This window comes from Botrytis byssoidea (genome assembly GCF_014898295.1).
Source record: "Botrytis byssoidea strain MUCL 94 chromosome Unknown BBYS_016, whole genome shotgun sequence".
Classification (NCBI taxonomy): domain Eukaryota; kingdom Fungi; phylum Ascomycota; class Leotiomycetes; order Helotiales; family Sclerotiniaceae; genus Botrytis; species Botrytis byssoidea.
In genome coordinates this window covers 308,801-331,897 of record NW_024065857.1, presented here as the reverse complement: position 1 = coordinate 331,897, position 23,097 = coordinate 308,801, and the positions used below count along the sequence as shown (strand labels likewise).

Genomic DNA, 23,097 nt, shown 5'->3' with positions numbered 1-23,097 from the left:
CCTGCAGGCCAATGAAGGTGACCGGCATAGACTGAAATCAAATGGCAAGGCATTTCCGTTTGCTATGCGCCGTGAGGCACAGAAAGAAGATAGCAAAGCCAATGGGCTTCTTGAGAGGACACAGGGTTACATTGTGAGGTTGATTCCTGCTTTTGCCTTTACAAATGGACATATTCCTCAATCATCATCAGAGCATTTCCGGCTCGATATAATCCTTATACTGAGACTCTCATCATCTCGGAAAATCAATAATCAGCAGAGATCATCATTTAGTTGACATTTACGACAATTGCAATCGATCATGTTGTCGTACAAAGATAGCAACTATAGAAGAAGAAACTGGGGTGTGAGTAGTGGGGCTCGTGGGGGCTTCAGGCGAGGCTCAGCGTCTCGTGTTCTCCCGCCAGTATCGGATAAGCCGTTTGGACCAGAGATCGACAGCATCGATATATCAAATCTCTTGATTGAAGAAGATGCTCCCATAATTGAAAATGTGAAATATGTCGCTTCTTACAACTGGGTCGATGGGAAAAATCCCATAATTCTTGTACCAGGTAAGCAAAATGTTGTCCTCATAATTGAGAAACATCGGCATCAAGAGGTGTCTGCCGTTTTGCAGCATGCTTTCTCGACGGTTCATGAATTAAACCCTAGCGTACTTAATTGTTAACACGTGAGAAACAGGTTCCCCTCCAGCTTGGTCTCCTCCCGCTCAAGATGAGAAGCTTCCTGAAGATAGTGGAGCTGTCTATCGCGATATCAACGCTGCACGATATCCTGATTATCCCATGGAGCCCGCCGTCAGATCACTTTTGGCCCTTGAACCGGATTTCAAGCTGCAGGATGTAGATTTGGTGGCATGCGGGTCTACAATTGGAAACCTTCTACGATTTGCAGGCTCGTTGGATATGCCATTCCGATTTGATGCAGATCTCGTCGGTGACACCGTCTTCTTCATCCGAAAGGGAAAAAGTCCGACAGAAACCATTGACGACCTCCGAGGTTACGGTCATACGTTTCCGGAACGATATACTACATGGGACAGAGACGTGGGGGGCTCTTGCTCACATCAGCGGATAATTGAGTATGATTTTGCGGACCTTCATCTTTTGGTTCGTAGCGAGACTGATGGGTATCTCAAGAAGCAAGAGCCACAGGCAACTGACTCGTCAGGATCAGAGGGGAATGCACAGACATCGATAGATCAGTCATTTGCCAACTTGGAAGTAGGTTGCACCACGGCGGTATCCAACAATACTAAGCTGGACCTGCGAATGCAAGGCGTCAAAAAGTCCCAGAGTCAGATTTTTGATATGAAGACTCGACGTCACTTGAAAACATTTGATATGGAAGAGATTCTTCCTCGACTTTGGGTGAATCAGACTCCCAACTTCTTGATTGCCTATCACAAATCTGGACTCTTCGACAATCCGCAAGTATCAAACGTCAAGGACAAGGTCCTGGAATGGGAAAAAGAACATGCTACTTTGTTGAGCAAGTTCCATGTTCTTCTAAAGAGAATTCTAGAAGTCATAAAAGATTCCAAAGATGATCGTGTGGAGATCAGTTGGGACGGTAAGGGTCCATTACGTGTGACGAAACAAATTGGAGGAGGAAATCGAGTTCTCCCATCGGATTTGTTGCACAAATGGGACGACTTGGACTAGCCTTTTATTGTGTTCCTCTTCTTGGAGTAGATGGGGGCTTGCATATTTTCCTCTGCGTGGGACCCTCTTTCTCAATTCCATCGGTTGTTTTCATTCATTTGAGGGTTTGAATTTATTTTAGAACTGAAAAAAGCACAATTTTGTCTAATTGAGTTGCCACGGGGCTATAGATTCAACTTAGGTCTAAATCATGATTCTCCATATTCTCTTGAATAATCCTCAAAGAGGGGTTGTACCAGTGACACATAGGCAACTCAAATTTCTCTATCAATTGCCTAGTTATGTGTGTACTTAGTAATCTAGGCTATCTTCACTACTTTACAAAGCACTGTAGATTAATTGCCGATACTTTTACAACAATCAATTTCTTAACTGCTCCGAAAGTTTACCCCATTTCAAACACTCTTTCTGGATGCTAAAACCTCGATGCTGTCAGAAATGCCCTCTTCTGGTTGCGTTTCACCTTGTAAAATGCGTTCCAAATCAGGTGCATCTGAATGTTTAGTACCCTCAAATAATTCATCTATCTCCTCGAGCGTTTTCCCTCTCGTCTCTACCCAATACTTCCAGATCAATCCCACCTCCAAGACATCCCACGCGCCATTCATCATATATATCTTCCATCCCATAGCTTCTTGTGCAAATGGGAATGAGAACACGATCAGGAGTGCAACACTGTTGAGGACGAAAGTGAAGAGACCCATTCCGTTGGCTCTGATGGGATAATTGAGTACTTCTGGTGGGTACAAGTAGAGAAGTGGTGTCCAACCGAAAGAGTAAGCACCCTGAAAGAGGAAAATCGCAGCAACCGTCCCATATACACCGGACTTATTTGTTGATGTCCCATATACTTTGAAAGTGTCAGAAACTTGGGCGTATACTCGAGAGGTGAAGATCATACCTTTGGTAAGTGCACCGACAATGAAGAGAAAAACAGTGAGAAGCGACGTGCTAATGATAGCAGTTGGACGCCGGCCAAGTATGTCTGCATAGTATGTTCCAACCAAAGCACAACAGAGGCACCAAGCATTGAGTATTATATTCTGCCAAAGATCAATGCTCATTGTTAACATCAGAATCCTAGGAATCTCACAATTTGAAGTTGCGTGGTGGTATCAGTGATGCCGGCATTGTCAAGCATTGTTCCCAAGTAGTAACTTGCGATTACGTTTCCTATCAATGTTAGTACCACACATAACGATGAAATCAATTGCATACCCGAGATGGTTGAGATTACCGCAGCTGAGATTGCCAGGGAGACTCTCTTTCTTGCAACTGGTGTTTTAACCATCTGCTTTAAACTCAAGGTCTCACCAACATTTCTCTCATATTCTATCGTGTCAATAATCTCCTTGTATTGCGCAAGCACAATGGGATTTGAGGTATCTCCATTTGCATGAGTCTGAGCTATAACGACTAACGCCTCTTCTGTCCGCCCCACGTAGGCTAGCCATCGAGGTGATTCTGGCACAAATGGCAAAATCGCAATGCAAAGAATACTAAAAATCCCTTGGACTAAGGAAGGGACTCTCCATGCCCAGGTTGAGTTGTAAGTAGCCGTCCGATACGTCACACCAGCTGCAATTAGTCCCCCTGCTGTCTGTTAGATATTCGGTTTCATAATGAACAATCAAAGCTCGTACCAACGTAATAGCAATCGTTCAAAACTCCTAGTCCCCAGGCTCTCCAATTGTAGGGAAGTGTCTCAGCAACATACGTCGGTCCCGTAAGAGTCGACGCCGAAGTTCCATAACCGACTAAAATCCTAGCTGTTACAAACATGGCAGTATTTTGCGCAGCCGTCTGAAGGATAACAGACAAGAATGTTGCAACGGCCGCCCAGAACAATGCATACCTGCGTCCGATAATGTCGGTTACTTGCCCATAAGTCAACCCAGCAATAGCGCCACCAATCCAGAGCGCGGCTGTGTTCAGAGAAAGAGTTGCGGTGTTCAGATTGAAATAATCTGTGTAGCTGGGGAGTATATTGAGTCCATTCCTATTATTTTGTGAATATCAAGAAATAAATTACGGGGAAAAGTGGATTTATCGGGGAGACTAACATCATCGACCCATCGTAACCAAAAGTAGTTGACGTGATGCACGAACACAGGACTAGGAGAACTGATACTACCCATGACGAGCCTGAAACTCTTGGGCGAGTTATTCGGGCTAGCATTGTCTCCACCATTGCAGCTTCGAATTCTCTAAGATTAGGTGACTACTATTTTCAACCGGTTGCCGTCGGTAAGATTCAAAAATAGGTCTTTCGATGCTGCTGCGAAAATTTATGTTCGACTTCAAAGTTTAAACAAAGCATAGGGATAGTTCATATCTATGTTTCTTATCTCAGCATGAAACTATATTATAGGAAAACCTTGTGCCTGGGGAGTCAAACGGCCTTATCTCACTGCATGCGAAGAGATAGCTCCAATGCATGTGCAAGGAACATCGAAGCCATCGAAGCTTGTCAAGGCTTGTTTGCCTTGACCGGCTGCTTCAATCCTAGATAACAACCTTCCTTTCACGTATCTAGGTATGGATCATGGCGATAACATTTTGTTGGTCTATCACTCGCACCACTGGTGGTTTACTGTATTGACTCACGTTAGCTGTGGCCACAACTCTAGCGAGCCGACAAACTTTGGAGTTCTTATCGCAAACCCCGGCTTTTCCAGTGGAGAGACGACGACAGCAAAAACACGTGACATGGATCTACATTTTGTCCTGATTGGGCAGGTGTGACGGAGAGGGGTAAAAGTTCCACTCTGGCGTTGTACATATGAGTATAACGGCTTCTCATCCCGTAAACTTCACGCTTCTTTTGTTAAGTTTTTATCTTTTTGGGGATTTAAACCTCGCAATGTATCTTCCTTTTCTCTTGGGATTTATATCTCAGACTGTCGCTTTCAATGCCCCATCCGACGTTCCAACCTGGTGCGGAAAGCCGTACATGAGCACGTGAGTTGTGATAGTGTTCCGGCTCGCGAGTTTGCTGACATTTGTTAGAAACCACTCGTTAGATCCAGGAGGGCAATTCAAGTTCCCAGAACCTCAGTATGATCCGCTACTCTATGTAACGATACAACCTCAATACTCAATCTTCCTTGAGAGTGACGAAGGAGGAACGTTCATCGTTGATGCCAGTATATCTCATGTATTTGGCGGAACATATACAAATGCTACATTTAATACACCTGGAAGCAATATTAGCTCCCCTTTCACGACGCTTGATATTGAAATTTACAACGAACAGTCAGGTGACTTGCTTGTCACCAATAAGGTTTCTGTAAACTCAACTGGAAATCTAATTGAATTCTCCTTTTCTTCATTTGCTGCACGATTACAGCCTTTTGCAGTCTCGATCTATGCCACTTCCCCTGACGGTCAACAAACTTACACTGCAAGCACTAGTGTCTATGTATTACCATCACGTGGATATGGTAGTGCTGTGAAAATTGATAACCTTTATGGAGGACTCTATGTTCAAAATGACAAAAATGATTGGGATGGTTGGTATGCGATCTTTCCGAACGGATATTACGCCGACGGTTCTTACGTAACACCCGACAACGTCTCGCTGGCCAATCTTGAGGCATATGCAGCACTCGGATTCAACACCATAAATATCGTTCCAGATGGTGGTCTTCCTGACCAATCTTATCCCACTACACAACTCATAGAGTATTGGGATAAAATGGATGAGCTGAACCTTTTCAACCTCTACGATATGCGATTCGCGTTCCAAAACTCAACACGCATCTCGGAACAAGTAGCTCTCTGGCAAAATAGAACTACTCTCCTCTCTTGGTATACCGCCGATGAACCAGATGGATGGGCATATCCTCTAAACTCTACACAGCTTGCTTACTCACAACTTAAGTCGCTAGATCCATATCATCCCGTCAGTCTCGTTCTCAATTGCCAGAATTTCTACTACCCCGAATATTCAGCTGGTGCAGATATAATATTCCAAGACGCCTACCCGGTTGCGATAAACGCCACTTGGTCCATTCCGCGGGGAACCCCTTGCAATGAAACTTATGGAGATTGTGGATGTGATAATTGTGTCGGAGAATTAGAGGACGTAGCGACTCGACTTGATAATATCCAAAATTATCAAGCAAATCTTGGACCAGGTGTTCAAGGCGGCCTGGACAAACCTACATGGTCAGTAGTCCAAGCGTTTGGCGAATCGCAGTATTGGCAAAGCATACCGAGTGCAGCAGAAGTAGAAGTAATGATGATGTTGAGTGTGAATCATGATGCGAAAGGGATAACGTATTGGATTTATCCAAGCACAGATTCTGCCAACGCTGGGAGTGCAGATTTGGGCAAGGTGTTGCAGAATTCACCTGCGATTGATTTCTTGTTTGGGGCGAAGGCAATCAAAGGACTGGGAAGTGGTTTATTGGATGTAAGTGCGTGGATTGTAGGAGAGCAGATGATGGTTGGTATTGTTAATGGAGAGTATGTTGAATCTGTAGATGAGCTCTCGATAAATTTGCCGGAAAACGTGGTGTCCTTAAATCAGACTCTGTATGGAGAATCGGGCTGGACGGTCAATGATGGTAAACTGTCGAAATCGGGTCTGGTCGGTTTGGAGGTAGACATTTTGGTGGTAAATCTTAGTTAGTGCCCCAAAATATGACACGCTCATCGTCAATCCGAACCCTTCGTATCTAATACCATTCTAGAATCCATCACTACTTTTTTCGAGGACGATAGCGAGAATATACATAGAGATGAACTATGAATCAGACTAGATTAGCTTCATCGGTATAGAGCATTGAACTTACCATACCTATGTTTTGGTAGCTTAAACCTTCACCATCCATCAACTTTGACTAATCTAGAATGGCGTACGACTATTAGCAAAGACAAGTGTGGATTTCGCTACACTATATAGTCAACTGAATGGAAACAGCAAAATGAAAAAAAAATTCTTGACAATCGAAATCCGGGGCATCGCTCTATTTCGTAGAGGACGTTGTGCGCTAACGGGTAGATCAACAGCGGACTTTGTTAGTTCTCGAACAGCCCATTCGGATCGGCACTTGAAAACTACATGCTGAAACATGTCCTCGTAAAATTTGGTTCTCCGCTTGATCATGTCAGCAATCTTATGGGCGGATGTGGCTGTTACGCTTTCCCAACGAATTTAGCCGTTAAGTCGGATACCCCACTTTTGGGCCACCTCTGTTTTGGGCTACCCTTTTACACCAAAAATCACTTTTTTAATTTATTAATATCTCTGTTGATATTAAATATAAGTTGATAAAAATCTATATATATATATAATTCAAACTATTTCAATCTTATTTTAAAAATTTCAGATTTTTAGGATTTTTATAAATCGATTTCTAAGGTTTCAAAACATCGATTTTCAATTTGTATAGAAATCACATACAAATTTGAAACTTTATAAAATTTATAATATATTTGTTTTGAAAGATTCTGAAAAAATAGAACATTCCTTATAAATAAATATCTAAAGGAATACTCTCAAAATTGCAGGGATTATTTATATTATTCTAAACTCATTATATATTATATCTCTATATCTATTCATTTTTTTTGAATTTGTTTTGAATTTCTATAGAGATTTAGATTTGGAATCCTGAAAAATATATATAATTTTCTTTTAATTAGTATTGTTAAAAAGTTATTAAAGATTATATAAAAGTTTAAAATTTATATGTGATTTCCATATAAATTCGAAAATTAATATTTTGAAGCTCTAGATCTCAATCCAGAAAAATCCTAAAATTCTAACATGAATCCAAAATAGCTTGAATCATATGAATTTTTATTAAATTATATTCAATATTGACAAAGATATTGATAAGCCAAAAAGTGATTTTTGGTGTAAAAGAGTGACTCAAAAAAAGGGTGGCCTAAAAGTAGCATGGTCGACTTGGTTAATCGACGGAGTTTTAAACGGAGTCCTGTTACGGAAGTAGCCGCACCGCAATATGAATTATAAACCTGAGATCTTAGTATCAGAATCTATAAAAGTAGTATTATAGATATAGAACAAATAGTTAGTAATTACAGATTATCTAATAAATATAGATTGGATAGTAAGTGTAAATTACTTAGTAAATATAATAAATCATTTAGTAGGTATAAGATTAAATAAGTGATAGTTTTATTAAGAGTTATAGAACAAGTATTATTAATTAGAAATCGATTGATTTATGAAGTTGATTAATTTCATTATAGTCTATGAAATGCAGTTTTCCTTTTCGAAATTCCCATAAATACAATGCACGCGAATCATAGAAATCTTTTGCATCGAATGGAAATCTATTTTTCAGGTTTTGTCCGAATGATTCAAGGGGGGTCCCTGTACGAGCTAACCCAACACCTTCCCTTCCCTTCGCTCGACATTTTCACCTTTAAATACCCTTCCTAGGTATCTGTCCTGTCGCATTGGGCCCACCACATATTTATTGATTGCACTGGGTTGAAGCTTAACCTGTTGAATTATATTGGATGGATTCCTAAGCTGTTGTATTGCATTGCATTGGATTGGATCTTGAAAAGTTTTATTTTTTGAACAGAGTTTTGGTGGGAAACCCAGATACGACGACGTGCATGGAGTCAAGGGTCATGACAGCTTGGTGTATACGATGTCTTATCTCACGGCCAACGGAAGATACTCGATTTTCCGATGTCATGGTATCTTCCAGGACGTTATACTGTACTCCCAAAACATTCAAACTATATTCTATGGAAACACAGTCATGGCAATGGTGGTGTGATAGCCCAGACCTCTCTCACTTTGTTAAATAAAGAGGAATTCCTCCACATCATATTCAATATCAATCAACGATTTCAATCTTCTCTTTTGATTTGGCACAGCTCAACATGGACATCTTCGCCTGGTTTCTATCTCTTCCGACAGCGCGAATAGCTTTTGTTCTCATCTTCTTCGCGTTCTTTCTCAGAGTATGAACAACCCTGAAGATACCAAGACCCATACATATATTAACACGTCCAGATCATTTATCGAGCATACCTCACACCTCGTCGCAAGATTCCGGGCCCGTGGTATGCACGATTTACCCATCTTGTCCTCAAATACCATATAGTCACTGGTAATCGCATCCATTACGTCCATGCTCTCCATCAAAAATATGGCCACACTGTCCTCGTTGCTCCAGACGAAGCATCATGTTCTTCGCTCACTTCTTTCAAAACTATCCACCGCATCTCCAAGCCCTTTCTCAAATCTGGCTGGTATCGCGATTTTACGTCTGTACTACCAAATCTTTTCAGTATGATTAATCCAAAAGACCATGCTGCCCGTCGCAAATTGTTTGCGCATGCCTTTAGCAAGACCTCTTTAAAAGCAAATTGGGAGAGTGAGGTTAGGAAGAAGACGGACATGGCGGTGGATAAAATCAAAAGAGATGCTTTGGTAGGAGAAGTGGATCTCATGAAATTCTTCATGTTCATGGCTACAGATGTCGTGGGGCATCTCTGTTTTGGGGAGAGTTTCGACACACTGGAAAAGGAACAGGTAAGTTCTTCGCTCTCCGCCGTATGTTTCGTTATTCATTTTAGCTCCAGACAAATCAATACACCAAAGATCTCCAACGTGTAATGTTAACAAGCGGTGTGCGCGCTGAGTTTCCGAAGTTTTTTAAGATTGGAGAGATGTCAGGTCTTTCTTTTTTCACGACTCCCAAAGAACGATTAGGTGACTATGGATCCATAGCTGTCAAAAATGCAAAGTCACAAAGTGGTGCAACTCCCAACATATTCCGCAAGATACTCTCAGAATCCAAATCGGATAGCATAGAAGGATCGCTTTCAGATTTGGATATTCAAGAAGAGGCTACAAGTTTCATCATAGCCGGCACTGATACGACTACTATGACACTTACATTTTTGGTATACCATATCTTGAAAAATCAAAAAGTGCAGAGACAGTTGGAAGATGAGCTTTCCACTCTACCTGATGATTTCGAATGTAAGGACATCGAAGGATTACAGTACTTGAATGCAGTTGTTGATGAAGGATTGAGGTTATGGGGAGCGGGGTCAGGGAGTCTCCCTAGAGTTGTTCCTCAAGAAGGCGTTGATTTAGATGGATACTTTCTCCCTGGATCCATGACAGTTTCCACGCAAACTTACACAATCCACCGCGATCCGGAAATCTTCCCAGAGCCAGAAAGGTATTCATCCCTGCGTTCACTCGATTTCTATTTACAATCTCATTCCCTCCCTTTCATAATACCCGCTATTCTGAACTATAGTCAATATCCCATACCAGACTTACGAACTAAAAGCCATACTCTACTCTTTCCACAAATGATATGACTAATTCATGGCACGTGTATTATAGCTTCGAACCCCAACGCTGGCTCGGTCCCAAAGCAGAAGAATTCAAATCGGCATATTATCCCTTCGGTGCTGGAACACGAACATGTGTTGGTATACATCTGGCGAAAATGGAAATTTACTTAATCCTCGCTTCACTTTTCAGGGTGTGCAAAGGAATAAAAATCGCCCCGAGTCAAGACGATGAGGGAATGGAAATTGAGAATTTCTTTGTGATTGGGCCTAAGGGACATAAATGTCTTGTTACGATGAGAGAATGATTGTAGGAAGTGGATCAGAAGGTATTGAGGAGGAAGCTACACTTGCTTTTGGATATCAGTTGTCTCATATTTCTTGCACTTGAATACTTCACTCAATAACTTATTCTCATTGAAACCCTGAATATAGCATCTAGAGTGATGTAAAGCTGCATGTCTCCATTTTGTTTCTTTGCATATCCCTCGTCATGACATGTTCTAAACCACAAAAATGACCCATTCAGCTAATATTGAGAAGCCCTCAATACGTACAACTTGGTTCTGAAATACTTGTAAGAAAACTGACTTGGATGTAAGCGCTACTTGACATAAAATACTAAATCTACACATGATGCTTTTACAATCCTATCCTAATCGCATCTGCCTCAATCTCCATGAACATTTCAAGTTCTTCTTCGTACCTGGTGTGATCGTTGTAGACGTCAATCCCTTTTCTTACAAATTCATCCCATATTTTCTCGCAATATTCTTCCACATCTAGACCACGTTCCAAGAGTGTCTGCGCAGAAACTCTATGCACAACATATTCCGTTGGAATCTCCCACTCGAAGAGATATTCATTCTTGAACAACACAGACTTTTGTTCACGACGCCTTTTCGCCATCTCTTGTGCAGAATGAAATATATCTTTATCCCGATCTGGAACTTTAATCATGGCAATCCAGATCTCGGCAGGATCTTCATCATCTTTGTATTCCTTATGAAACGCAATGTTTGCAGCTCTAATGATACTAGAAGTCACTGAAACCAAAGCGGTTGGTTTTTGACCAGCACGTTTGGGTGAATAAGCGCGATAGAAGAGTTGAGACGACATGTTATCGTGTCCAAAATGACCTCACTCTAAGTATTTGGAAAGGAAACTCGAGACCGTTCGCTAGAAATGGAGATTAACATTGCGAAAGTAGGTAGTAGTGGCGCAAGGCTCTGGGCTGTTTATCCGGTGCCAGCTGTCACCTTTTGACCCCCGCATTCTTCCTGGCCACTCATGTCATATAAGTACAACTAGATAACGAAATGTAACACATTCGACATTATCCAATCTACGATTCTAAAAGCATACCCCCGTAAAAAACGTGACTGTGATTACATATTCAAATAACACACAAAAGTTATGGATTGGAGGGATAACAGACAAGTGAAATTTCCCAGATGAGATGCTTGAGATTCTAGATGTAAGCGCAACAATGAATCCATTGCGTCCTTAAATGAGAGCGCTGGTTGAACCACTAAGTTCTGGGTACATTACTCATAGTCACCAGTAAGATAGAAACCATGTTTCAAGTTATCCGACGAATCCCGAAATATCTTTGACTGACATGTCTTTCTCGAACACTAGAATGATGACAACGAAAACGAAAATCCCCAAGGGCCTTTTTTTTTTTTTTTTTTTTTGATTGTTTAAAGTTTTTTTTCTTAGTTTTCATTGAATTCAACTGTACTGTGCACCTAGAAATCAGTAAGGGAAATCATAATCATCAAATCCCAAGCCCAGCGGCCTCAAACCCCGGGATTATCATCCTCGACCTTCGCATCTGCCATTCTTCGCTCTGTTCTGTACGCCTTAAACTTTCTCGCTGACACTCCCTCATTGAACATCTCATCTAACTCTCCATATGTTCTATCCTTCGTCTCTGGTATCTCTACCCACACAACGAACCATGCAATACATGCTGTTGCAAAAAATATCCATCCCATTTTTCCACCTAGATTTCCTTCAGTCGCATTAAACATATATGGTACGGCTACATTCCAAACAGTAGAATAAGAGTAGTTGAAAAAGAAACCGAGGGATTGGGATTTCGCTCGTAGCCGGAGAGAGGAGATTTCTCCGGCAAGGGAGATGGAAGGGCCAATGGAGGGGCCGATGGTGAACCGGACCATTTGGAGCGTCACACCCACACACCTGTTAAGTTGATTAGCTTTGCTCTGTAACAAGTTTGATAAGGAGTAGAGGGAATGTGACATACCATGAGGATGCTTTTGATGAAGAGACACTTGCTGCAATACCCATGATTAGGAAGAGAAGAATAGCAACTGAAATACCAGATAAAATCATTTTTCTTCTCCCGATGAAAGTCATGAACCAAAATGTGAAGAAACTACTAATCAACGCAAAGCCAATGCCCAATTCAATCATCATTGAAGCTTGAGATGATGAAAGACCGGCTGTGATCATAAAGTATGGAGCATTAGAAATGAAAGTAGCACCAATCATCTGATTGAGACCGTTTGTGTAAAGAATAATTCTTGTCCTGCGCCAATTTGTGCCTTTGAAAAGGTCCATGTAAGAAGTTTCGCTACTGGCATTGGCTTGAAGCTCTTCTTCCCGTGTAATTCGGATCATGCTACCGAGAATGGGCTCGACTGAGATAGACTTGTTGTAAAGCTTTGAAAGAGCTTTGGTGGCAGATGATAGATTGCCTTTTCGGACAAGATAGTAGGTTGATTCAAGAATGATGAAAGAGAATGAAACGATGACTAGTGGCCAAACCCAATTCTAGGTGAAGAGAACTTTGTATGAGGACTGATCCATGATTGTCACACGATCGAAAGCAACAGATGCCGCAATAAGGTATCCTAGGTTCTTCAAATAGTTAGCAACACAGTCTAATGATTTAATATGAAGCACCTTACCATACTAAAAGCATACGCTGACAATGCTACTCCGCGAATCCTAAGAGGAGTGATTTCTGAGACATAGATTTGACCAGTAGTCAAAGCCATACCAAGTCCAATAGCATTTATCATTTTGCCTCCAAGAAAGGCTCCAGGGGTTGTGGCCGTGTAAATAACAGCAGTACCAGCAATCAAGATGAGTCCAGATACACAGAAAGAAACACGACGACAGAAACAATCTGAGATAGGTCCAGCTCCCCAAGTACCAAAACCTGTACATACTTGTGCCATGGCATTCCATAATGATTGCCAATAAGCAGGTATTACATATGTACCAGGATTTACCTGTTCACCAAACTGCGCTCTAAAGAAACTGTCAATTATTGCGCCCATGGAAATTAGAAAATAGACTGACTGTAATGGCAACATATTCAAACAAAGCGAGAGTGCAATGTTATCGAACCCGTAAATCAGTGCCCCCATATTAGCATAGATACAACATAACACAATGAAGGGATTTCGCTTGATCGTCTGCCAAATGCTGAAGTCCGAAACATCGGGTTGGGTTGTGTCAACAGTTTCCACATGCTCGAGATGCTGTGATGACAGTTTAACATCGTCATCTGTGGTCTTGCCGTCCACAACGGGTGGTTTTGTTGTTGCCATCGTGCTGCTCAAATCTCAAATTTAAGAAATGCGAGTCATCAAATGATGAGATTTGTATTGAGAAATGAAGGAGCAAGAGTAGCCCTATTTGAAGTGAAAGCGAAAGAGTTGTTGAAAGTGGAGTGGGGTGGAGTGTGGAGGAATTGTGTTGTGGGGAGGGAGTGTGGAGTGCAGCAGAATGAAGCCCTTGATATGGAGAACACTTTAGGTGGCTGACCTGGAGAAGTCATTGCGTTGGATGTGTGGGGATTGGAGTACGACTCCTCTGAGCCGCCTTGGTACTACCCTCAACGGGGTGATATCCATGGCACAACCAACATTATCGATATGCTTGACGGTCTTACCAGAGCCCGCCGGGGAAAATCTAGCTTAACGTCATGTCATATTGAAAGAAGCCAGGACACTTATCGCTAACACTTTGATGATCCCTCAAACACCCCTTCAACGAGGTGATAAACTACGTGTTCTGTCGGTGATATTAGGTTTCGTAATGTTGCTACTGCCAGTGGCAAAATCACTGGCGAGGATCTCCTCCAGATCCATAATTTCGTGACGGCATATCTTATGGAGATTGAAGATACCCGGCGGCAGCTAGACTAATATCACATTCTCGGGGTAAGTACTAGAGAGGGGTGGGGATGTGTTGGTACATTTCGGTCGACGTTGTTTCGTCCATTCCAAGCACGAGCCCTGTGAGCGCCCGTAGTCTATTTAAGCGAGCTATTAGCTCTTTCATAACATCCACTTCTTCCACTCATTCCACCTTCTCTCCACTTCCAACCTCCACATGGGGTAGTGGACGGTATGGGGTACACTAAACATGTTGACGAATCTTTGACCGGGCTAAAGCTTCAAGAAGAAAAGCGTGTTAGATCTTTGACTACCTCAAAGAATACTTAGTAACCATGAGCAGCCACTCTTGCTTTCAATTGAGCTATACCTTCTACCACTCAAGCTTTCACCATGCCCTCCTCTCCGTTTCTCACTGACGAAGCACAATGGATCTGGGTCCCAGATTTCGACGATACTGTCGATCCTGGCCAATTTGTTCTATTTCGAAAGCCATTTACTCTGGAGAAGCTTCCCACTGAAGAAACTGTCCTTCATGTTTCTGCGGATACTCGGTATCGTTTATTTTTGAACGGCAAACGAATCAGTTTTGGGCCTTGCAAAAGTTATCCAACAAGATGGTATTACGAGACCGTGGATATCACTCCATTTCTGCGGCCTGGAAAGAACGTGTTCAGTGCAAAAGTCTTGAGGTTCTCCGTAACAACTGCGGCCGGCACATCGATGGCCAGGACTTCTCTACCAGGACTCATTCTCTGGTGTCAGATAGGGGTGAGTAGATTCTGAGGTGGCGGTCTACAAAATCAATAAGCTAATTTGTATGAGCAGGATCAAAAGCTTCATACCGATTCAACCTGGAAAGTAGCTAAAGACCAAGAAACATCACTCCTACCATCCTCCAAATGGGATTATCGAATGGGCCCCCCTTTTCTAAATCTTAATGAAGAGGTTCATGCGGACATTAATTTTTTGGGATGGGAGGAGATCGAGTTTGATGATGTATGTTGGAAAAACGCCGAGATAAAGACCATGAAGAGAAAGATGTCACCGATGCTGGATGCAAGAAAACTCATGCCCAGGCCAATACCTCATCTTCCTGAAATATCTCGGCGATTTGACAATGCAGTAACATGCTCTGGAAATTCGAGCTTGAGCGACTGGAAAATGCTACTACAGAATGATAGACCTATGAAGTTAGAGGCCGGTGCAAATACTGTCGTTGAAATCGAATCGAACACTTTGACTACTGGATCTCCTTGAATTTAGCTTCGAGATTGATGGGCATTCATCTCTAGCACCCAGGATCGAAATTATTTGTGCTGAATCCTACGAGAATGATATGGATGGGGGCCAGCCAAGGTCAAAAGAGGACCGTACAAATTTCAAGCCTGGAAAAGTATATGGACCAGTTGATACATATATCTGTCGTGCGAACCAGGGGAAATGTTATTACGAACCTTTCTGGTGGCGCACATTCCGATATATTCGGATATCCATAGCGTGCCCTCCACACACGTCGCTTACATTTAACTCCATCACGTACCGTTCCACTCATTACCATCTACCTATTACTACCACTATAAGTAGTACCCCTCTTGTGGAAAAGCTCGACTCGACATCTGTCAATACTCTCCTCAATTGTATGCATGAAACCCATGAGGATTGCCCGTACTATAAACAAAATCAATTTACTATGGACACTCGCTCTCAACTTCTATTCTCCTACATGATTTCTCACTCGGATCTCCTTGCCCGGAAAACAATTCACGAGTTCTTTGCATCTCGTAGAGATGACGGCCTATTGGAAACGCACTTCCCAAATCGTAGCCGCTCCATGAACATACCTCAGTTCTCTTTGTACTGAATATTTATGATTCATGATCATTCATTACACTTCCAAGATACCACATTCCTCAAAAAGTATCTGGGTACTATTGACGGAATTTTGGATCATTTCAGCGATCTTGTGAATGAGCTTGGCCTTGTGCGACAGTTTCTTGAAGAGGGTACGTGGGCCTTCGTTGATTGGGTAAAAGAGTGGTTTATTCCAGAATGAGGATTTCCTAGTGTGGGAGTTCCCAAAGCATACTTTGACAAAGGAGCTGCAACTATCAACAGCTTAGTCTATGCAATGGCTTTGAGGTCTGCCGCAGTTTTGTCCGAAGCCGTTGGTAGGAAGGACACTGCGAGTGAATACCTTGATAGAGCTAGTTCTCTCATTCGGTCTGTCAATAAACATTGCTATGATAGCAACAAGAATCTATATCTCGATGGACCCGGCGCTATTGGAGAGAGTTCACAACATGTCCAGATTTTCGCAGTACTTGTAGATGCTACAAGCGGAGAGTCAGCCAAAGACCTAATGAGAAAGACCATTCACGAAAGAGAATCGTTGGGGCTTGCAAAGGCATCATTCGCAATGTCCTTCTATATGTTCCGAGCCGTTGCGAAAGCCGGAATTTATGAAGAAGTTTGGGAGAAGCTACTCGGCCCGTGGAAGAAGATGCTTGACCAGAATTTGACCACTTGGGCAGAAAGTGAAAGTATGGTCAGAAGTGATTGTCATGGATGGAGTGCAACTCCGATGTATGAGATTGTGAGGGAAATTGTTGGCATTCAATATCCAACCATAGAAGATAGCGACGGATGTCTAACAATGGTCATTAAACCTAGATGTGATTTGGTAAAGCAAATGAAAGGTACATTTGCGGTTCAGGGAGGTGAAAGTGTAGATGTTTCCTGGGACGACTCTGGAATGGTCAAGGTTCTTAGCTCTAGTGATATGCGGGTTCAAATGGTATTAAAAGGAGTCAGTCACGATATCAAGCTTTTAAAAGGCGTGGAGCAATCTTTCAAGCTTGAAAAATAGAGTAGAGAAGGCATAATATGCAGATGTTAAACATGGCCGGCTATCTTTTTCCTAAGATTAATAATGATGATTCGCCTTTAGGAGAGTGTCCTACAGTCACCGTGCACTTCTATTAGCCGAAACTCCACAAAACGCGTTTTTTCACGTGTTATACTCCCATAATCACATTTTATTATTTTAATTATACTTTTAATTCATAATGCACAATATATTGAAGGTATGCAAAATGATCCTTATAAGCGTTTTATTCTATATATACACAACAAAATAGTTAATAAGACAAAAGAAAACCTCAATTCCTATTGAATTACAAAAAACCTGGAACTTTTTTGTAGAACTATATAATATATCCTTTTGCAAAATCTAGTATATAACAATAATATATATTTATTATATACCAATCAATCTAAATTATATATTGAATAAAATAAATGAATATTATTACAATATATATAATTGTTTCTGAAAGTTATATATAAATAGGTTATTTAAGAGATTAGGCTTAATTATAATATTAAAATTATTAAAAGGATTTTGATCGAATATGATATAGCCAATTGGAGATATAAAAAAAGATTAAAGCTTATACTAGTATATATTACTAAACAGCTTAAATAGTATCTAGCTTATAGGAAATTAATGATTAAAGAATGGAATCTAATTGTATAATTAATTAAATACTCTATAAAACAAAAAAAAGAAAAAAGATTAGAATAATATTTCCGCATTAGTTTTCAGAAATAGGATTCAGAAATAATCGAAATATATAATACAAATAAGAATATGAAGATTATATGCTAAAAAAGCTTTTGGGATATTAGAAAAAGCAATCTATATATAATGAATAGGGATTTTGAGAATACAAAATATAGATATAATATCAAATCTTACCTCAAAGTTTTTAAAACTAAAATAAACCCTATTTTCAAAAAGCTTAATCCAGAATATAAATTTATATAAAATAATACTTTTATTCATTGTGCCTATAAGATATAAAATTGGTTTTAAAAAAAAATCCCTTTATTAAAGAATTAGCCTTTTTATTTCTCTAATCTCAATCCTATAAAATATATATAATAGGTTTTAAAGATAAGGGTATATAAAATGTTTTTTAATATTATTATTAATAAAAGCAAATCAAAATATATTTATTAAAGATTAAAAAATTGTTGACAAATAATTTGGAATACATTAAATAAAGAATTATTTAATAATTTAGAAGCTAGTATATCTTTTAGAATTGAGACTTATATTATAATAAATGACTAGCATATTAAATATTAATAGATTGAAAATCAATAATAGAATAATTTTTATATATATTAATAATATAAGAATACATTATTCATTCATTCAAATTTAATAATTTTATAATTCTTGATTAATTTAATATTTAATATTGAAAAAGGGTGGTGTAATATGTGACACCATAAAATAAGCGGGAGGGGCGGATATAAGTGGCCTAGTACTGTATCTCATAGAATACTTGGAAAGCAGACTGCAGTGCCCGTTTGTACGAGATATATATCACACGCTTTGTATATAATTTGGTGAAGACCAGCAGAACATTTCTTGGAATACGTATCAAAACTGTTTTCCGCCTACACTCTTTTGGATTTTAGGCGCTGAGTTCAACGCCATTGTGCCTATACTTGAGGCGGTTTATAGGCGATGTCGAAATCAGAAGCGGGTTTGCATCATGATTAATGATATCTCCGTTCAAGACAATATGCGCATATCATGATTCAATCGATTATCAGCAACGGATAATTCCCACAATGATGGTGAATCGCTGGAATACAAATCATTCAACGTTACCAAAGACAATCATCTCACTAAGTTTCTTTCTTTGAATGGTATGGATAATCATGTATCGAAACTTTTCTTTTGCCGTACCAACACACAATTTATGTATAAAGCTCTTGTATCCCTCTTTATTAAAACCTTAATGTTGATTCTGTAACCCTTGGCTTCTTCCTTCAAGTAACTCAGAGCAAAGTTTTACGCAGCATAAAAGAACACAGCTTCGGACAAAAACAACACAAAACACTTTTTTCATACTCCATTCAGGATCAGAACCAAGAACCAAGAACCGCATAACAAAACACAAAGAATAAATCATCAATCATGAATCAAGCAGCACGCGCCTTGAGTGAAATATCACAAAGCATTAACTCCAACAAGAAACTTCCTCCTTTGGATCCCTATGAAGGTCTAGATGCACCTCCACAACTCGAGTACAAAGATCAGATCTCCTGGATTGCTGTTTGTATCCATCCATCCCTTTATCCCCATTCCAGAACAATCTTCCGCCGTTGATTTCTAAATCTTTTCTACCCATCTTATGCAGACTTACAAGCTAATTTCAACATTACAGAGCCACGCAAATAATTACGCTCCTTCTGCCATAGTTCTCTCCCAAGCAAAGTCAAGCTCATGGCAACAAATGCTCGCGAGTCTCGAGGCAATCAATAGAATCCGTCATCCAAATGTTGGAGAGGCATATATCAAGTGGAGAAGTCAAGACATGCTTGTCAAGCGTCTCTGGGAGGATGTGAAATTCCCTGGCGTAGATCCAGATCCGGTCTATGTGAGTGCTTTTCGGATGAAAGCATGTGGAAATAGAATGAGGCTAATATACGATAGACACAAATCCGAAGAAAGTACTGCACCGCTGTCAGAAAATTAATCAATGAAAAGGCAGAACAAGAAGAGGATGATACTAGTGCTCTTGTAAGTCTTTCCCGCCCATGAATGCATTATCGATAATACCTCTCTCCAGATGAAATTGCTGAAAATTCAAAGATCTTTCTCAATGAAACTTACAGCAAGAAACTCATGTTAGCACGCAGATTAGAGGTTAGTACTGAGAGCTTCTCTGACCGTATTCGCGCTATCAAGGCTAAGAAGGCGAAGGAGGCTGAAGAAGCCGAGAAGAGAATCAAAGAGATCGAGGCAGAAGAAGAGAGAGAAGAGATGATGGAGCATGGTGGAGACGAGGAATTTGTGGTTTTGGAGATGGAAGATGCGGATGATGAGGATTACGAATGGGAGGGTGATGATTGGGATATGTCGTGATCGGTTTTTGGGAAGAGTGGGGCGATGAGTAGCTGTTGGTGGCTCATGGAGGAGAACATCACTATCTAGCTAATATGGTAGGCTGTTGTGGGTTGCGCGGTTGGCTTATAATACATGTTCAGTTGGTGCTTTGTGTTTATGTCCTGACATAATCCCAAAGTAGAATATAATACTTTACTTTACACATTTTTGTATCCTCGTGTATGTAGACGTCAGGCGAAACGATTCTATCATTGAAGACAGATTATATTTTACCTTAATAAACATCTTATTACCATAGAAGTGATAATCAGGTGATATCATGATTATAATGTCTCCTGTTTTATAAACATATCATGACTTGTTAACTTTATGATTACCCATTTGAAGCAAAAGAGTTTCCTACATTATGGCGACCTAATCTTCTCATTTACCATGTCCATATCGCTTCCATAATTCAAGGTTCTTATATTACATCTGATACAATTATTATCTGGATGAACCCAAATAGACATGAGTATCTGGCATTGGTCCAGTCTGCCAGTCCGGACTATTTGATTTCTTGCTAGGATTTCATCTGGTCATTTTTTCTACAATCAAAATACATTTCTAACATAAAGACAAAAGGAAGAGAAAAATAATGATTTTGATCTCTGGTCAACATGATACCTTGCGTTAGTTCTTTTTGTTGATTCCTTTCCCCTTAATTTCGTCTCGTCAAATTCACACTAGCGCAGAACAGGACAATATCAATGAACCTATGCAGCACGAAAATTATGGGAAACCCCAATGAATCTTCCATCAACATGCAAAACTGAAGTTCCAACAGCTGTATAATACATCACACCAATAGAATATCGATACTAGTGCCAATAACCACTAGCCTCCCATTCTCGAAATACAATCTGGAACTTTGAATAGAATCGTACAGCATCAATGATTTTTGAATCATTCAAAACCCAAGTTTCTGGGGTGGCACTAGTTTACACCTGGACTGTACTGCGTAGAATAATAGTTATATCAAGTTCCAGAACTACTTTTCTCTAACATAAACATTTCTTTAGTATCTTCCTCGCAATACTCACCAAGTTCCATAATACATTCGGCATCTCTATTACGCATCCAAACTCAACTTGAAACCCTCAGCAGTAACCCGCCTGCTAAGTTTTGTTTATTCAGAGATCACCAAGAGGACATCAAGACAACCATCATGGATCTCCCAACATTCACACCCAGTTTTATCCAGCTTGAAAATAAGCATCTCAGTAGAAGCGATGCTTATCATTCTTCAATGTTCTGGGAGAAGGCTATTCCCAGACTTGCTCGCCACACCATATCAGGCCAGGACCAAAAGGCTGTCACGGATAGATACAAAGCAAAGTGTGTCGAATACTATGGAGATACAGTCTACATTAGTTACTTTTTGTACTGTTGGGATAAATCTATCTCGCATTATTTTTGTAAGTGCTAGCTAGTATCGTTTTTAAGGAGTAAAGCCAGGGTTATTAATCCGGTTTCATTCTAGTTCCTGGTGAAAGTTTCGTCGGATCTGATCCCGATCCAACATACGTAAGATATTTGCCTCAAATAGTAGAGAGCTTAGAAGCTAATCTCATCATTATAGTCAGAAGTCTTTGCGCAATACTTTAATGAGCAGGCGCAGGTCAGAGACGAATTGAACGAGTGTGGCGTTCAGGTAACGGAACAAGTTGTATGTATTATCTAGCCCTAAGATTCAGTGATATATATTAATGTGAATGCTATAGCATGTCTTGTTGAGCCTTAGCAAGGTTTATAACAATCAACTCCAGCTCGCACGCAGACCCCCTAGATATTCACCCGGTGATTTTCCAGTGGTTACCAGCAGTGCAGGTGGTCATAGTGGCGCTCGAGAGCCGAGTCCCCAAGGCAGTACTATTGGAAGCATTCCAGCGGAGGACCATGATGCCGAGTTGCCCGAGAAGAAGAGACGAATTGAGAAGGCTGTTACTAAAGTCTTAAGTGAAGGGCTAGATCTCGATTGGGTCATGGTCAAAGAGATTCAAGAAGAGGGTTGGGTCTTAGTTGAAAGGGAATCAAGATGATCATAGATCTTGCTTATAACTGAAGTTCCTGTTTTTCTTTCTGGGTTGTATTTGCCACACGACCCTGAGATATAGAAGTCATATACTGAGAGTCATGCTTGTCAAATTAGTAAAGCTTTTCTGTAGAGATAGACACATGGCATATTAATTAGCAAATGAATTTCATGAAATACCTATTACAAGCAGGGTAGACATATAACTTTTCATTTCTGTGACGCTCGATGTGATGACAAGGTAGATTGTAAGCTAGGTGGGAAGTATTGATTGGAACACAGCTAAAAGTTCAAAGAAATGAAAGATCAATGAATTCACATTCTCTGAATGGTAATCTTCATTTGAGGGCCCATTCGAATCGATTTTTAAGCAATATTAATAACAAATGTAATCTAAATGGTTGTTTACTGAATGCGAATGTTGTTTAACAATTTATATTGATAATATAATTGAAAAAAGTGTTTTACTGAATACTGATATTGAGTTACAAAAAGCTATAAAATATTAATTAACAAATTTGAAAATTGATATAATAATTTTGTTAAATTTGTAATGAAGCTTTAATTAGTATTTCATTTATATATATTATTTTATATTTTGTAAACTTATAAATCTAATTCAATATCAACAAAATGTAGATTAAATTATTAATCAATAAATCTCCTAACGTAGTTCAACACTGAGTAGCTCATATCATCAAGTGGCCCACTTCAAAATACATCAATATTAAGCTTTTTCTAATATTTATATTTTAATAACCAAATATTATTTTTGTAAAAGAAAAAGATATTAAATAATAATAAAAAATTAGTTTTTTAAAAATCTAGTTTTTATATAAATATTTCTATTGTATTTTTAAAAAAATCGAAATTGTTACGATTTTCGTTACAAAAATATTATTTTAATAATAACTTATATATCAATTTGGATTTTCCAAAACAAATCAGATTCTTATAATATTTATA

General features: G+C 39.8%; 10 protein-coding genes across 10 annotated transcripts; 7 read left to right on the top strand and 3 right to left on the bottom strand.

Moving 5' to 3' along the window:
* Positions 1 to 301: 301 nt before the first annotated feature.
* EAE97_007890 (uncharacterized protein) lies at positions 302 to 1,667 on the top strand (the record flags this gene model as incomplete). Its single annotated transcript, XM_038878404.1, has 2 exons — positions 302 to 554; positions 685 to 1,667. The coding sequence occupies 2 exons, from the start codon at positions 302 to 304 to the stop codon at positions 1,665 to 1,667; spliced, it is 1,236 nt and encodes a 411-aa protein (XP_038730654.1).
* A 395-nt stretch (positions 1,668 to 2,062) lies between these two features.
* Positions 2,063 to 4,260, bottom strand: EAE97_007889 (uncharacterized protein; the record flags this gene model as incomplete). Its single annotated transcript, XM_038878403.1, has 6 exons — positions 3,731 to 4,260; positions 3,311 to 3,666; positions 2,886 to 3,260; positions 2,761 to 2,840; positions 2,569 to 2,710; positions 2,063 to 2,517 (listed from the first exon to the last, which is right to left on the bottom strand). The coding sequence occupies exons 1-6, from the start codon at positions 3,856 to 3,858 to the stop codon at positions 2,063 to 2,065; spliced, it is 1,536 nt and encodes a 511-aa protein (XP_038730653.1). The 5' UTR covers positions 3,859 to 4,260.
* Positions 4,261 to 4,530: 270 nt separating this feature from the next.
* On the top strand, positions 4,531 to 6,423 carry EAE97_007888 (uncharacterized protein; the record flags this gene model as incomplete). Its single annotated transcript, XM_038878402.1, has 3 exons — positions 4,531 to 4,628; positions 4,677 to 6,298; positions 6,365 to 6,423. 3 exons carry the CDS (start codon positions 4,531 to 4,533, stop codon positions 6,421 to 6,423), a joined length of 1,779 nt encoding a protein of 592 aa, XP_038730652.1.
* Positions 6,424 to 8,540: 2,117 nt separating this feature from the next.
* On the top strand, positions 8,541 to 10,279 carry EAE97_007887 (uncharacterized protein; the record flags this gene model as incomplete). Its single annotated transcript, XM_038878401.1, has 4 exons — positions 8,541 to 8,621; positions 8,674 to 9,195; positions 9,246 to 9,853; positions 10,024 to 10,279. The coding sequence occupies 4 exons, from the start codon at positions 8,541 to 8,543 to the stop codon at positions 10,277 to 10,279; spliced, it is 1,467 nt and encodes a 488-aa protein (XP_038730651.1).
* Positions 10,280 to 10,613: 334 nt separating this feature from the next.
* On the bottom strand, positions 10,614 to 11,090 carry EAE97_007886 (uncharacterized protein; the record flags this gene model as incomplete). The annotated part of the gene is made up of 1 exon (XM_038878400.1): positions 10,614 to 11,090. The coding sequence occupies one exon, from the start codon at positions 11,088 to 11,090 to the stop codon at positions 10,614 to 10,616; it is 477 nt and encodes a 158-aa protein (XP_038730650.1).
* Positions 11,091 to 11,718: 628 nt separating this feature from the next.
* EAE97_007885 (uncharacterized protein) lies at positions 11,719 to 13,558 on the bottom strand (the record flags this gene model as incomplete). The annotated part of the gene is given in 5 exon segments (XM_038878399.1): positions 11,719 to 12,179; positions 12,244 to 12,773; positions 12,789 to 12,860; positions 12,911 to 13,256; positions 13,308 to 13,558. The coding sequence occupies 5 exon segments, from the start codon at positions 13,556 to 13,558 to the stop codon at positions 11,774 to 11,776; spliced, it is 1,605 nt and encodes a 534-aa protein (XP_038730649.1). The 3' UTR covers positions 11,719 to 11,773.
* A 963-nt stretch (positions 13,559 to 14,521) lies between these two features.
* On the top strand, positions 14,522 to 15,388 carry EAE97_007884 (uncharacterized protein; the record flags this gene model as incomplete). The annotated part of the gene is made up of 2 exons (XM_038878398.1): positions 14,522 to 14,899; positions 14,957 to 15,388. 2 exons carry the CDS (start codon positions 14,522 to 14,524, stop codon positions 15,386 to 15,388), a joined length of 810 nt encoding a protein of 269 aa, XP_038730648.1.
* Positions 15,389 to 15,998: 610 nt separating this feature from the next.
* EAE97_007883 (uncharacterized protein) lies at positions 15,999 to 16,997 on the top strand (the record flags this gene model as incomplete). The annotated part of the gene is made up of 2 exons (XM_038878397.1): positions 15,999 to 16,165; positions 16,196 to 16,997. The coding sequence occupies 2 exons, from the start codon at positions 15,999 to 16,001 to the stop codon at positions 16,995 to 16,997; spliced, it is 969 nt and encodes a 322-aa protein (XP_038730647.1).
* A 2,127-nt stretch (positions 16,998 to 19,124) lies between these two features.
* EAE97_007882 (uncharacterized protein) lies at positions 19,125 to 20,075 on the top strand (the record flags this gene model as incomplete). Its single annotated transcript, XM_038878396.1, has 4 exons — positions 19,125 to 19,262; positions 19,375 to 19,587; positions 19,644 to 19,730; positions 19,803 to 20,075. 4 exons carry the CDS (start codon positions 19,125 to 19,127, stop codon positions 20,073 to 20,075), a joined length of 711 nt encoding a protein of 236 aa, XP_038730646.1.
* A 1,189-nt stretch (positions 20,076 to 21,264) lies between these two features.
* EAE97_007881 (uncharacterized protein) lies at positions 21,265 to 22,138 on the top strand (the record flags this gene model as incomplete). The annotated part of the gene is made up of 4 exons (XM_038878395.1): positions 21,265 to 21,514; positions 21,580 to 21,623; positions 21,679 to 21,765; positions 21,821 to 22,138. 4 exons carry the CDS (start codon positions 21,265 to 21,267, stop codon positions 22,136 to 22,138), a joined length of 699 nt encoding a protein of 232 aa, XP_038730645.1.
* Positions 22,139 to 23,097: the final 959 nt, after the last annotated feature.